General features: G+C 38.8%; 1 protein-coding gene across 2 annotated transcripts in view; it reads right to left on the reverse strand.

The window, feature by feature from the left end:
* ACOX1 (acyl-CoA oxidase 1) overlaps positions 1–12,312 on the reverse strand; it is a 24,779-nt gene continuing 12,467 nt past the window's right edge. For both annotated transcript variants that reach the window (XM_058561680.1, XM_058561679.1), the window contains exons 4-14: positions 10,374–10,481; positions 9,043–9,162; positions 8,783–8,898; positions 7,773–7,942; positions 6,658–6,820; positions 6,020–6,210; positions 5,573–5,752; positions 5,333–5,438; positions 5,035–5,178; positions 4,687–4,893; positions 1–4,034 (exon numbers count right to left, since the gene is read on the reverse strand). In XM_058561680.1, coding sequence (XP_058417663.1) covers positions 3,984–4,034; positions 4,687–4,893; positions 5,035–5,178; positions 5,333–5,438; positions 5,573–5,752; positions 6,020–6,210; positions 6,658–6,820; positions 7,773–7,942; positions 8,783–8,898; positions 9,043–9,162; positions 10,374–10,481 — 1,556 coding nt within the window. In that variant the 3' untranslated portion in view covers positions 1–3,983. The remainder of the gene's footprint in view (positions 4,035–4,686; positions 4,894–5,034; positions 5,179–5,332; positions 5,439–5,572; positions 5,753–6,019; positions 6,211–6,657; positions 6,821–7,772; positions 7,943–8,782; positions 8,899–9,042; positions 9,163–10,373; positions 10,482–12,312) is intronic.

Here is a 12,312-nt window from a genome sequence, read left to right on the forward strand (position 1 = left end):
TTTTTTGTGTTAATTACAGATTTTATTAAGGGTTTTCCAGTTTTACAAAGGAAAAGGGAGTTAGTGGTTTGCCTTACTCGCAGGCCAATCAGTGCTGGCGGGTCACTGCCGTCCAACCGTGACTCACACGCTCTGGACCAGCGCACCTCCTCAGTACTCCCAACCCCCTCGACCCGTCCGGCCGGGGATGGGTAACAATACATGGAAATTCATCTTGTCAGGTAGGAACCAAACTCAAACCACAACAGTAAAAGGAAAAAAGGTAGCAGAGTGATTATATATTACAAAGGATGTTTAAGTCCCGTCCTTGAATCCACAACAATTGGAAATAAAATGGTGTTTACAAAGTAGCAGTCAGCAGTCTGATTATGTTGAAGATCACACATTTGATACCTAACCTAGGAAAGTCAACAGTATTGTGACAAAACAATTTACTTTAGTTCATAATATGTAAAATCACTCCCAATTTCCCATGATCTTCCCGAGATAATCAATGGCACACAAATTTAAGGCAAAAGTCAAAGTCAAACATAAAAACCCCTTGGAATCCAGGAATTTGCAGGTCTGCAACAGCTATCATCTGCTAACTCCAAAGGTTCCTTCTATGTTTTCTATGTTTAGTATCATGGACCACAGGAAGAGGTACTGAAAAATTTGTAAGTGTGGATAGCTAAAAGCAAAACTCCACCACCACTATTTCAAAATGAAAAGTCATTTTAGTCATTTACAGTGTGACTTGGTCTAATCCTCCAAGCATGGAGTAGTAAATATTCAATTAGCTGAAATGATCTCTACATTACTCCATGAAAATGATCAAAGCCTTATCTGAGTCAGAATTACCAAGACTCTTGGTCTCAAGCAGAACAATCAATTTCCTGGCACGGCTCCTCTCTCCAGCTACAGCAGCAGCTACTCTTGAAGATAACCTATAACCCGAGGCATACCTTCCGCATATATAAAGATTAGCAGGTGTTACAGACCATCTGCATCTAATTCTCTTCCTTCCTAATAAAACAGATGGAAAGAACACAGATAGGGGGAGGAGGGACTTGGAGCAGCAGCAGTCTAAAGAATTTTCGTTTCCCAGGGAACTCTAGAATCATGAATTTGAAGTTATATTTCTCTAGCCAAAGCCCTGCACTGAAGAAAACCAAGAATTAAGATCTAACATGTTAACTTTAGGAACTATAAAATGCCTCCAGGTATATGTAATCTGAAGTTACAAGCAGTGAGTTCTTAGAAAGCATGAGAATGTAGGTAATGTTGCAATTAAGCAAATGTTCTGAAGATAAGCTGATACTTAGCAGTGCTACATTCTGAAGACAAGAACATGAAGGGCCCCAAAGGCTTTGGGACCAACTGTGTTTTCAGGTCACTAATGTCCAAATACTGAAATACACCTCAGTGTATCTCTAGAAGAGCACAAAGCAGAGCTCCCAACACTTCAGGAAGAATCAACCTTCATCCATTACAAATAGCAAAAACATCTCTATTAAACCTCAAATTTTCAATTTTGGGTACTGTTCAGAGTACTTTCTTAAAAGGCTTATATCATTATCATCTAATAGAAAAATCTTATTCTACTCAGTATTTATCATCATTTTGGAGAAGACTGTGTTTTCTCCAAAATTTATCCAAAATACAAAATTGAAATTTATCTTTGTATTTTTTGTGAAAACAGCTTACAAAAGTACCCAATAGAACCAAACTTATCTGTGGCAAAGTCTGGCTTCTTAGGGACAGCAAACTGGACCTGCTGCTTCCTTTACCAAGTAGCCAACAAAACAAACATGTATTCCTAGATCGACCAGCACAGACACTGCTACCACAGTGATTACGGCTAATGTAAGAGCCATCTGCTCAGGCAGCTCTCATGCCTTCATCTTTTGTTTTTAGTGTTACCTAAACCTAATAAACCTGTATCTTAAAATTCTTCCTAAGAATTTCATAAGAAACACGTTTAATTGTGTGGTACACTCTTTCCCTCTTGATAGCACAAATTAGTGAGGTTTTACTATATCTTTATTCTTTAATTACAGTGAATAAAGTTCATGACAAAATATTCCAATGTTAATAAAAATAGTATCAAATATCAGATTTAGTTTTTAAATAAAACTCAAGGTGCTAGACTGATGTAATGTCTACATCCAGTTCACATCTGCTAAAGACAGATCTCAGATCTATGCAGCTGGATTAGGTGGGACGGTGTCATTTCAAACACCCTTAGATCCTGACCCACAGATAGGCATCTGTGGATAAGGTATTTAACCACTAATTCTGAAACAAATCTACATTTAATAGGTCAATATTAAGAAATTTAAATTTACTTTTTGTTATTTCCCAGAATCCAAACTACTGTCAAGATATACCCAAATGAGATTAACAAAGAGTGCTTTTCACTTCAGTCTTAACACAACTATTACTTAGTTCTCCTGGTAGAAAGATTAAGGCTTGTGTCAACAGACAGTATTTCTGCTGGACCTAAAAGTCTCATATTACTGGTTCCACTGGGATAGAGTTTACGGCAGGTCTCAAGATAGGAATTACATTTTCACTGAATTATACTACCTTCTCAACAACTGGGTCTAGAACAACTGGTTTCATGAGGCAGATATCACAGACACAAATAGTTAACAGGTTAAAAAAAAAAAAATCAAGTGACATGTTTTACATTGATTTCAAGAAAAAAACTCATGTTAACCTTTAAATATAGAATGATTGTATAAATTAGATTTCAGCTGAAAGGACAACTTAGCAATTCAGATAAAGCTCCTAGAAACATACTGAAAACAAACCCAGATACACAATTCTTTAGAACTTCCATTTATCTTTTAGCCATAGTTTCAATGATTATATTTTCTCATCCAAAAATCAGAACATGGTTTGTCAAAGGATATCTCTGTGCTACTCCTGGGTGTAAGAGGTAACCTGAGTGATGCTTTTATTTTTTTAACGCCCGATACTGTACCCTCCAAGCATTTTAATGGCTTACGCCAAAATGACAGAATATATGAAATCTGAGTTGTTTCAGAAAATCCAGTTAATATGGTCACCCAAGTTACAATAACCGTAACCGAGAGCTCTCCCTACACTTACTCTACTAAGAAAGAACTGTGACTCTTTTTGCTCCTTTCTTCAGAAGAAAGGAGAGCAAACACCACTGACTGAGGTCCGATCAGCTGCCAAAAGTTACATGTAGAGATAAGTTTGCCACCTACCCCTTCCCAAGACGTTAGCGACAAAGGCAGTTGTAGAGCTACTATAGACAATTTAGGGATTCCTCGAACGGGAGATGAATTCCCAATTACACGAGACAATGATCCTGCAGTAGGCCTGTGTTGAAGAAATCCTTGTGCTGGGAAAATGCACCAGGAATAGTTAGATAGGAATGATACACGGCAATACATTGGCAAAGGAGGGCAAGCGGGCAGAGAATGTGTCAGTGTGTCAAGCACAAACTCACAATCAGTTTCCTGCCCCCAATCCCTTTTCTTCAGTCCTGCTTTTTAGCAGGCCCCACGGTGGGAGTGGTAGGACATTTAGCAGGAAAGCCTGGAAGGGTTATACCTCACTTAAAAAATATCTTTGCTTAAAAACACTTATATATCCAGTGATTAAGAACTGAGATGTGAAAATAATTAACTACTTAGTAGTTAAATTCTACTAATTATCAAAAGGCATGGCCTACTGGGATCAGCAGCATTATAAATGGAAGTCATATGACATTTCTTAAAGCTTTTTCTGAATGCTTAACAGGTCTCTTTCAGTGTTAATTGCACTTAAAACACACCTTTTTTTTCATTTAATCTCTGAAATCTGTTCTTTTTTTCCTTCATTTATAAAAAGAGGCAAGGGGTCAATTTATCATTTGCTCTATAGCTCTCTGAATTCGATAAAGATGCCGCACAGATTTGAGCGACAGGAGCAAGGGGAGTAGAAGAGCAGAGCTGCTTTCTGGAACAGATTACACTCGTCATGACACTTCAGAGCTTGGACTGCAGTGGCTTCAGGTGCTTGTAGTAAGATTCATGGACCTTTAGGGAAGGGAGAGAGAAGAAATTACTGATAAGGAGCTTGTAATGTAAAACAGTGTACTTTTAATGGAGAAATTACCTGGACCTTATTTGGATTCTAATTCAAAGAAACTTAAGGGAAAAAAAATTGAGTCAATTGGGGAAATCTGAACAGTGGGTAGTTCACGATACTAAAAAATTTACTATTAATTTATTAGGTGTGAGAATGGAATGTGGTTAATTTTTTAAAAGAATCTTTATCTTTTAGAGATACATATTGAAATATCTATGGATAAAATAATCTGATACCTTAGATTTGTTTCAAAATAATCCCCGGGGTGGGGCGGCTGGGGGGGTTCAGATGAACCACAACTGGCTGTGAGTAGACAGCTGTTAAAGCAGGACAAAGGGTACATGCAGGTGCATTAGAGAATTCTATTTTTGTACATGTTTGAAAATTTTCAATTAGTTATTAACTACTCAAGGAAATTAAAAACCTGCTTACTGTGGGAACGACCCAGTTCCCTTCTGAACCTGTTGCTCAAATAAGGTGATTGTCCGAAATGGTCACAAGAGCTTTCAAAGGTTCCACAGATGGATCACTCTCAGAGATCTTTCCTGCCTTAATATTTAAATGAAGAATTTCAAAAGGTGAAAAGGCATCGTTTTTTACCTCTGTTTTGTTCAGTGGGGATTTCTTGGCCCACTCAAACAAGTTTTCGTACACATTCCCATCATAGCGGCCAAGCACAGAGCCGAGTGTCACGTCCTGAAAATCAAAAGCATCAACCAAAGCAACAGCCTCAGGGCGAATGGCAGTCAGTAACTCCTTTATACGCTGGTTCACTTGGGTAATCTGAGACTCGGTCATGATGCTCCCCTAAACGAAACAAAATAAGCAAACAAACATATATATGTCTGTATAGAGACAGAGATATTTATATACACACAAATATAAAATAGGCCACAATTATTTTTCTACAAAAGTAAATAAACAGGACTTAACCTTAAAAATACTGACCTGAAGAAAATCCCCTGCATTCTGACTGATTCCATACAGAGAATACAAGAGACATAAATTCCTTAAGACAGCTTGGACAGATTTATCTTGAATCTTGAGGAGTTTTTCTGTAAAGAGCTTAACTACCACATAGTGGCAATGTGCCTAGATAAAAAGAAAACACCAGAGTGTGAGAACCTTTGAAAAAGATTCAACACACAGTGACAAGGGTTTCTGCACTAAGACAGCAAGAGGGGGAGTGGGGGAGAAGGGAAGCGGAGGGCGGGAGAAAGAAGAGGGGGAGAGAACTATCACTGACCTCACTTGCTCGAACAAGGTCAACGGAAGTTAGGTTCCATGCTACCTCCTTGCTTTTTCTGTGAACCACTTCAGTTTGAAGGTTTTTCGCAGCAATTGCTACTAATCTGTTAAAAAATGAAAGAAAACTGGATCTTGGAGGAAATGATCAATAGTACTCATGCCTTCTTCCTCTTCCATCAGGCCCCTAGCCCCAGAGGCCCCCACAGCTACCCATTCTAGCTTTTGAGGGTGAGCTCACCTGGCCGCACGAAGTTTATACGCTTCTGTTAGGCTGTCCGGGCTGTTGATATCCACCACAGTCGGCCAGACTGCTACCTGTTGTGGCTGGATGCGCTGACTGGGCAGGTCATTCAAGTAGGACACCATGCCACAGACCAACTTTCCTGAGTGCACCTGGTCGTAACTTTTCAGCAGGAACCTAAAAATCACCAGCACACATGCTTTCAGTAACTATACTTTTTGTGAAACAGAAACAAACTCTTGAAACAACTTCAAGCTATGTGACAGGTATTTCATACTCGCTGGTCTGACCACAAGATAAAAACAGTGGCTCAGGATGAAAGACAAAACTACATCTTTCAGGCACAAATATAATGTGAAGAGAAAACATGGGAAGAGGAACTGATGAAAAGGACTGGAACACTCTTGATAATAGAGAAGAAAAATCATGAATTAAGACTCTCACCTAGCCGTCTGCAGCATCATGACAGTGTTTTCTCCCTCAAAGGTGCAGGCTGGTGTAAAAGTGACGTAAATATTTGGAAGACCACTGCAATGAGAATAGCCATGCCCGCCACACGCCATGCGACACGCTTCAATAGCAGCGCTACTTGTCCAGGTGGTGAAAGCCTTCAGCCCCGCGGTGAGGGCGTGAAGCTGAAGGGGGAAAGCACAAGGCCATCAGAACACTGGTGGTGCTGACAGTCCGAGTTCCAAAGAGAAACACTTATCCTCACCTAACAGTGCTAGTCACTTTCAACATCATTTGTCACGTATGTAAACTGAAGAAGCATGGTCATCTAAGTGGCCTGAACTAATAACATTTCCAACATTCCCTTCTGAACTGTTCTACTTGGCAAAAAGTCACCATTTACGTTCCTTTGATTAACAAATGACCGACATGGTACAGTACTTCTGAAACTGAAAGACAAAACCCACATGTCTTCATATCTGATCCACTTTCAATCAGAAAAATTTCTGTATCTTTTGAGAGTATATGGATTCTTTTCACGAAATCCCAAGGTTTAGTTTTCTCTGGACATTGTCCAACAGGCAAATATGAAAGAGAAGGGTGTCTACAAGCGAATGAGACTAAATACATACCTCAGGCAGTTCACTCAGGTCCCCTTGGCCAATGCCTTCATTAATCCGAAGGTAGGTCTCCTTTATATACGCGCCTACAAACTGGAAGGCATAGGCAGTGGCCAAGAGTGGAAAGAGTTTATACTGCTGGGTTTGAAAATCCAAAATCTGTGGTTCTGATTCACTGAAGTATGTAGGGGAAAAAAAAAAAAAGTAAACACATATATAGAACTTACTATGTTCCAGGTTCTAGTCTAAACACTTTCATATATTAACTTATTTAATACTCATAAAGACCCTGTGAGGTAGCTATTAGTATCCCAATTTTACAGATGGGGAAAATCAGAGGTTAAGAACCTGCCCCAGGTCACACAGCTAATAAGTGGCAGATTCTCAATGTAACTCTAAGCTATCTGGCTACAGGAGACCATGCTCTTAACCGCCATGTTGAACTGCCTTAGGTAGACAGAATTTCCTAGCTGTGAAGTTCATATCTATCTTAGCCTTGACTAAGTATGACTAAGGAAACTGTTATCTCATAGCAATATACAAAATCAAAGTTAGTTAACCTCGCAGGAGGAAGGCAATGTAAAAGAGGTCTAACCCACTAGATGACTGAATAAACTATATTCTGACCACAATTTGAGAAGACCCAATGCAGAGAGTTAAATATTTGAAGTCTAAGGTCTGCTCTTATCAATTTCTTTATTCTTTCTTTAAGAGTAAAAAGGTTATCAGGAGTCATGCCCAAGTGAAAGGCAGTAGCAGGAATAAACTATGGTCATGAACACAACAGGGAGTCAAGTTGAATGTCACTTTCACCATATCGAATTTGTAGTTGTTAGTAGCAATCAGAATTATCAACCTGCCTTCAGTGTTTTGAACATTTCATTTCTAGAGCTCAAGTAATATTACTAGTTTTTCTTAGACGGTTAAAAATAATAAGGTGGTTATTCTCATCTTTCCACTTAAGAAAAGGAAGTTTAGGTTTTAAGTTGTAGGCCTAGTACACTGCCGTCCTAGCTAATTTTGCATAGCCAATGGGTCTGCTCTACACTACACTGGGGAACTTTGATATCTGAATGGGGTGAGAGCCAGGTCTTCAGTACTGAGCCCATCTCAGGCTCCAGCCTCACCCTGGCTTGATTTCAGACTGGTGCCTCACAGCGCTGTATCGGATGGCAATGGTGCAAGCCTTAGACAGAGACCGAGCGGCTTCTCCCACGAGGAAGGACCTGACAAACACCATGGTCCCATAGGTCAGCTTGTTACTCACAGGCTTCACGTATGTGCCATCAGGCTTCACCTGGAAAAAGATCGTGGGACTGATGCTTCCTTTTGTTAAAATAAAGTGGCAATTCAGGCCAGTGATTCACAAAGTGTGGCCCCCCAAATGACAGCATCAGCATCAGCATCACCTGGGAACTTGTTTGAAATACACAACCTCAGTCCCCACCCTGACCTACTTTAACCAGTGCTCCAGGTGATTCTAATGCATGCCAGGTTTGAGACCCACTGGTTTAGCAAACCAGGATATGCTCTTCACACCTGCCAACTGCTTTTTTTTTTTTTTTGCTGAGGAAGATTCCCCCTGAGCTAACATCTGTGTCAATCTTCCTCTACTTTATATGTGGGTTGCTGCCACAGTATGGCTAACGAGTGGTGTAGGTCTGCACCCAGGATTCAAATCCACAAACCTGGGCCACCGAAGTGGAGTGCCTGGAACTTAATCACTACACCATGGGGCCGGCCCCCCTGCCAACTGCTTTTGATTTGACTATCATAATAAAAGAAGCATCAGAAGTAAAAATATGTTATTACCTTCTAAAAAAACAGACCTTTCTTTTTTTTTAAATTTTTTATTTATTTATTTTTTCCCCCCAAAGCCCCAGTAGATAGTTGTATGTCATAGTTGTACAGCCTTCTAGTTGCTGTATGTGGGACACAGCCTCAGCATGGCCAGAGAAGCGGTGAGTCAGTGCGCGCCCGGGATCCGAACCCGGGCCGCCAGCAGCGGAGTGCGTGTACCCAACCGCTAAGCCATGGGGCCGGCCCCCAAAACAGACCTTTCTAACCCCGTGATTATAAACAGCCATCGAAACTCCCGTGTTTGATACCTCTGCTCCTATTTTCTTTCTAAATATACCTGGGCGTACTTCATTAGCATGTTTTCTCTGGGAATACGATAACTGTCCATCTTCAGGTAGCCATTATCCATCTCATCATAGCCAAATTTGGGGCCAATGTCTCCTACGGTAATGCCTACCACAGATGAAAGAAAAGTCACAAGATGTTTGTTTCACAATTCCTGGCTCTCCCCCACCTCTTGAGTTGTTTGTTCTACTTTTTGCAGAAGAAAGTGATCAGTTTAATTTTTGATCTCAACATAGGATGAACAATTCTAACCTGGCAAAGGCTTATGGGTCCCAATTTCACGAATAGGTACAATGAAGGCATGTAATCCATAGCATTTCCCCCTAGTGATGAGTTGGGCAAGAACAATCGCGTGATTTGAAGTCTTTCCAACTGCAACATCAAAGAGGAGAGAAGTGAGCAAATGTCCTTCAATTTTCAAAGGACAGAAACAAAAGAGGGGTTTGAAAAAGCGTATGTTAAATATAATGCTAGACTCTATCAATAAGTGTGCCCAGAGAGTCTGTCTTATGACAGCACCAAATCAAGTTTTCAGAGAGAAATCCACTTAAGCTGATAGTTATTAAAACTTATTGAATTTTGGCAAAGCAATCCTTCATTTTTCTATACATATAAAAACTTTATAAATTTTTTATTGAGATATAACTGACATAACATTGAGTAAGTTTAAGGTGTACAGTGTGTTGATTTGAGAGCAATCTTTCATTAAAAAAAGAAAACTTTACTTTCTTTTCTAGTTATTTCTCATTCATTTACATAAAGAAAATTTTAGGATAACCGTACGTACATTAATTTAAATTACTTCCTTTTTCTCTCTTAAGGCAGCACTTTCCAAAACAGTAGCCAGTAGCTACATGTGGCTATTTACATTCAAATTAATTATAATTAAATAAAAGATTCAGTTCCCCAATCAATAAGTCACATTTCAAGTGTTCAATAGCTATTATGTAGCTAGTGGCTACCATACCGAACAGCAAAGACAGAAAATATTCCCATCATTGCAAAAAGTTCTATGGGATAGAGCTGCTTTAACAGACTTTTTGTAAGTACCTCCAGAAATATTTATCTTTTTTGCATGCTAGATTTTTTTCTTATCAAAATTTAATGTCATATATTGAAATATATAATATGAATAACAAAATCCTTCCACCACTAACGCCTATCTGAAATAGTCATCCTAAGAAAATAACTCAGAGTGGAAGATAATATTAAATAAGTTTCATGTCAAAGCTATTTAAAACAAAAATTTGAAACAACTCAAATGCTTGACAATATGGAAATGACTAACCAAACAGGGAATACTAAGTTTAAATGATGACTATGGAAACTATGCTAATACATGGGAATGTTTAGATGAAAAACTAAGAAAAGCTGAGTAAGATAGCTGTCCTCTCTGCACTTTGTAAAATGTATAAATATCTATAACATGTACCATAAGAAACCAGAAATAGCTTAGAATAGTTTAAGACTGACAGATTTTTTTCTATATTTCAAAATGATATTCTCATATAAGCTCTACATTCTAAACACAATCTTAAAATAGATCTTCAAAATATCCAATAAATGATAAAAAATTCACTTACGTCCACCAGGCCACCACTTGATAGAGGTCACAGTAGGACTGTTCAGAATGAACTCCTGGGTTTCAGGGTCATAAGTGGCTGTGGTTTCCAAGCCTCGAAGATGAGTTCCTAAGGAAATAAATTACATTCACTTCAGAGAGAATATGGGAAAAAATAGGTGCAGGGTAAAACCTCCACCCAGTCCTTTAAGCTCCAGTAGCTCAGAGAAAAACAAAATCTAATGACAACAAAACATTTGCAGATGAGCCACAAACGGTTGATAACCAAGATACATAATTTCCTATACTTAAATCAGACAGTTCCTATTAAGTTGAAAATATATGAATTTAACAGAGAAGTTAATTGTCCTTTTAAACCCACCTCTTAGTTGTGAGTATGCCAATTTCAACTCATACATATTGTGTTTACCACACCAATTCAACATTCTGGACCTTTGTATTACTACAAAGAATAATATAACATGTGACAGGAAGAGACTCCAGCTAAAGTTCTTGTAAACTGAGACCTTATTTCAGAATGATTGCTGGAATGGAAGACAAGAACTTAAAAAGATATAGCTATTAGGAGGAACCCAGAAGTTCCTGGAACAGTGATTTTTTTGGATTTCTAAAGGTCCAATAAGAAGGTCTACGCTCACCCAACAGATTTCCAATGCCAGGCTTTAACTTAGTTCTGGCTGGTTCTTCAGTGTGATCAGGAAAAGTTCCCAGTTTCATATATTTACTAGAGATGGACAGGGATTCGTGTTTTAAATCCTAATATAAATGTGCCAAAATTTAAAGTTACAGAAAAATGTTCTAAGTGATATTCTCTTGATCCTGAAGCAAATGCTGCGAATCTTTTACCAAACTGCTTTGATGATGCTAGACCTCTTTAAACACTTATCTTTGAAACACTGAGAAACTTCCAAGTTGAGGAACAGAAATGGCCAGCTTATGTATGATCCACACCCTTCCCCTGAGGGGGAATCAAGGAACCAGACACTTAGACTCCTTTCACCAAAGAAGAAGCTTTGGAAGAACAAGAGGTAACATAGGAAACAGAATAAATAATAACAAAATGTTTTCACATGCACAACTGAACCAAGTAGTATTCTACCTTGAGTCTTGTGAAAATCCTGTAAAATGCTAGTCAGCACCAAGAGCCTAATTTTAGCTATAAAATTAAGACGAAGTTGCACAGGACTAATGAGCAAGCGGCAAACATAAACTAGACTAGTTGTTCTGAAACATCTGAGGAGAAACAGAGAAGCCAGAAACAAATGAATGGCAAACGCAGATACCAATTCAGACCCGATGGTAACAGGAACAGCCACGACACCTTTAGCCCAATTCAGTTCAGGAGAAAAGGTAGGTGGGGGATGGAAAGAGAAAAGAAAGGCAGCAGATACAGAGTTTGAAACCAACTGCCTGAAGTGTGGCTTATCTTATCTGTTCTAACCTTTGGCCAAACTACCTTCAGAACTTTACTGAATCAATATGCAAATAACTTCAAGCTATAAAATGCTGCACATGTGGTTATATAACCCACTCATTTCCCTCCAGCAAGTCAAAGAGCACACATATTATTAATTTGTATTTCTTCTGGAATTTGTCCAAATTCATTAATGTATCAGTAGTAAAGGTAATCAGATAGCAATGAAGAACAAAAGATGGGTTCAGATTCTACACGCACGCAAATTCTATACAACTTCAGTGAATTTGAAAAACCACTTAGTAAATAAGGCCCAACTTGTAAGTCTTGACCTTCTGAAGGGGAACCATGAAAAAAAATATTCAGCATATCTCTGTGATAACATAAACTTTAATTTCCACTGACCAAAGCAATGTCTACGCCAAGGCTTCTATATGTGAAAAACCTGGCCTCTGCAGGAAGATCTCATTTAAACAGATCATAGTATGTGGAGATGCCATGGCTAACACATGGTGGGCTCTCCATA

Source organism: Diceros bicornis, chromosome 18, assembly GCF_020826845.1.
Source record: "Diceros bicornis minor isolate mBicDic1 chromosome 18, mDicBic1.mat.cur, whole genome shotgun sequence".
In the NCBI taxonomy this organism is placed as follows: Eukaryota; Metazoa; Chordata; class Mammalia; order Perissodactyla; family Rhinocerotidae; genus Diceros; species Diceros bicornis.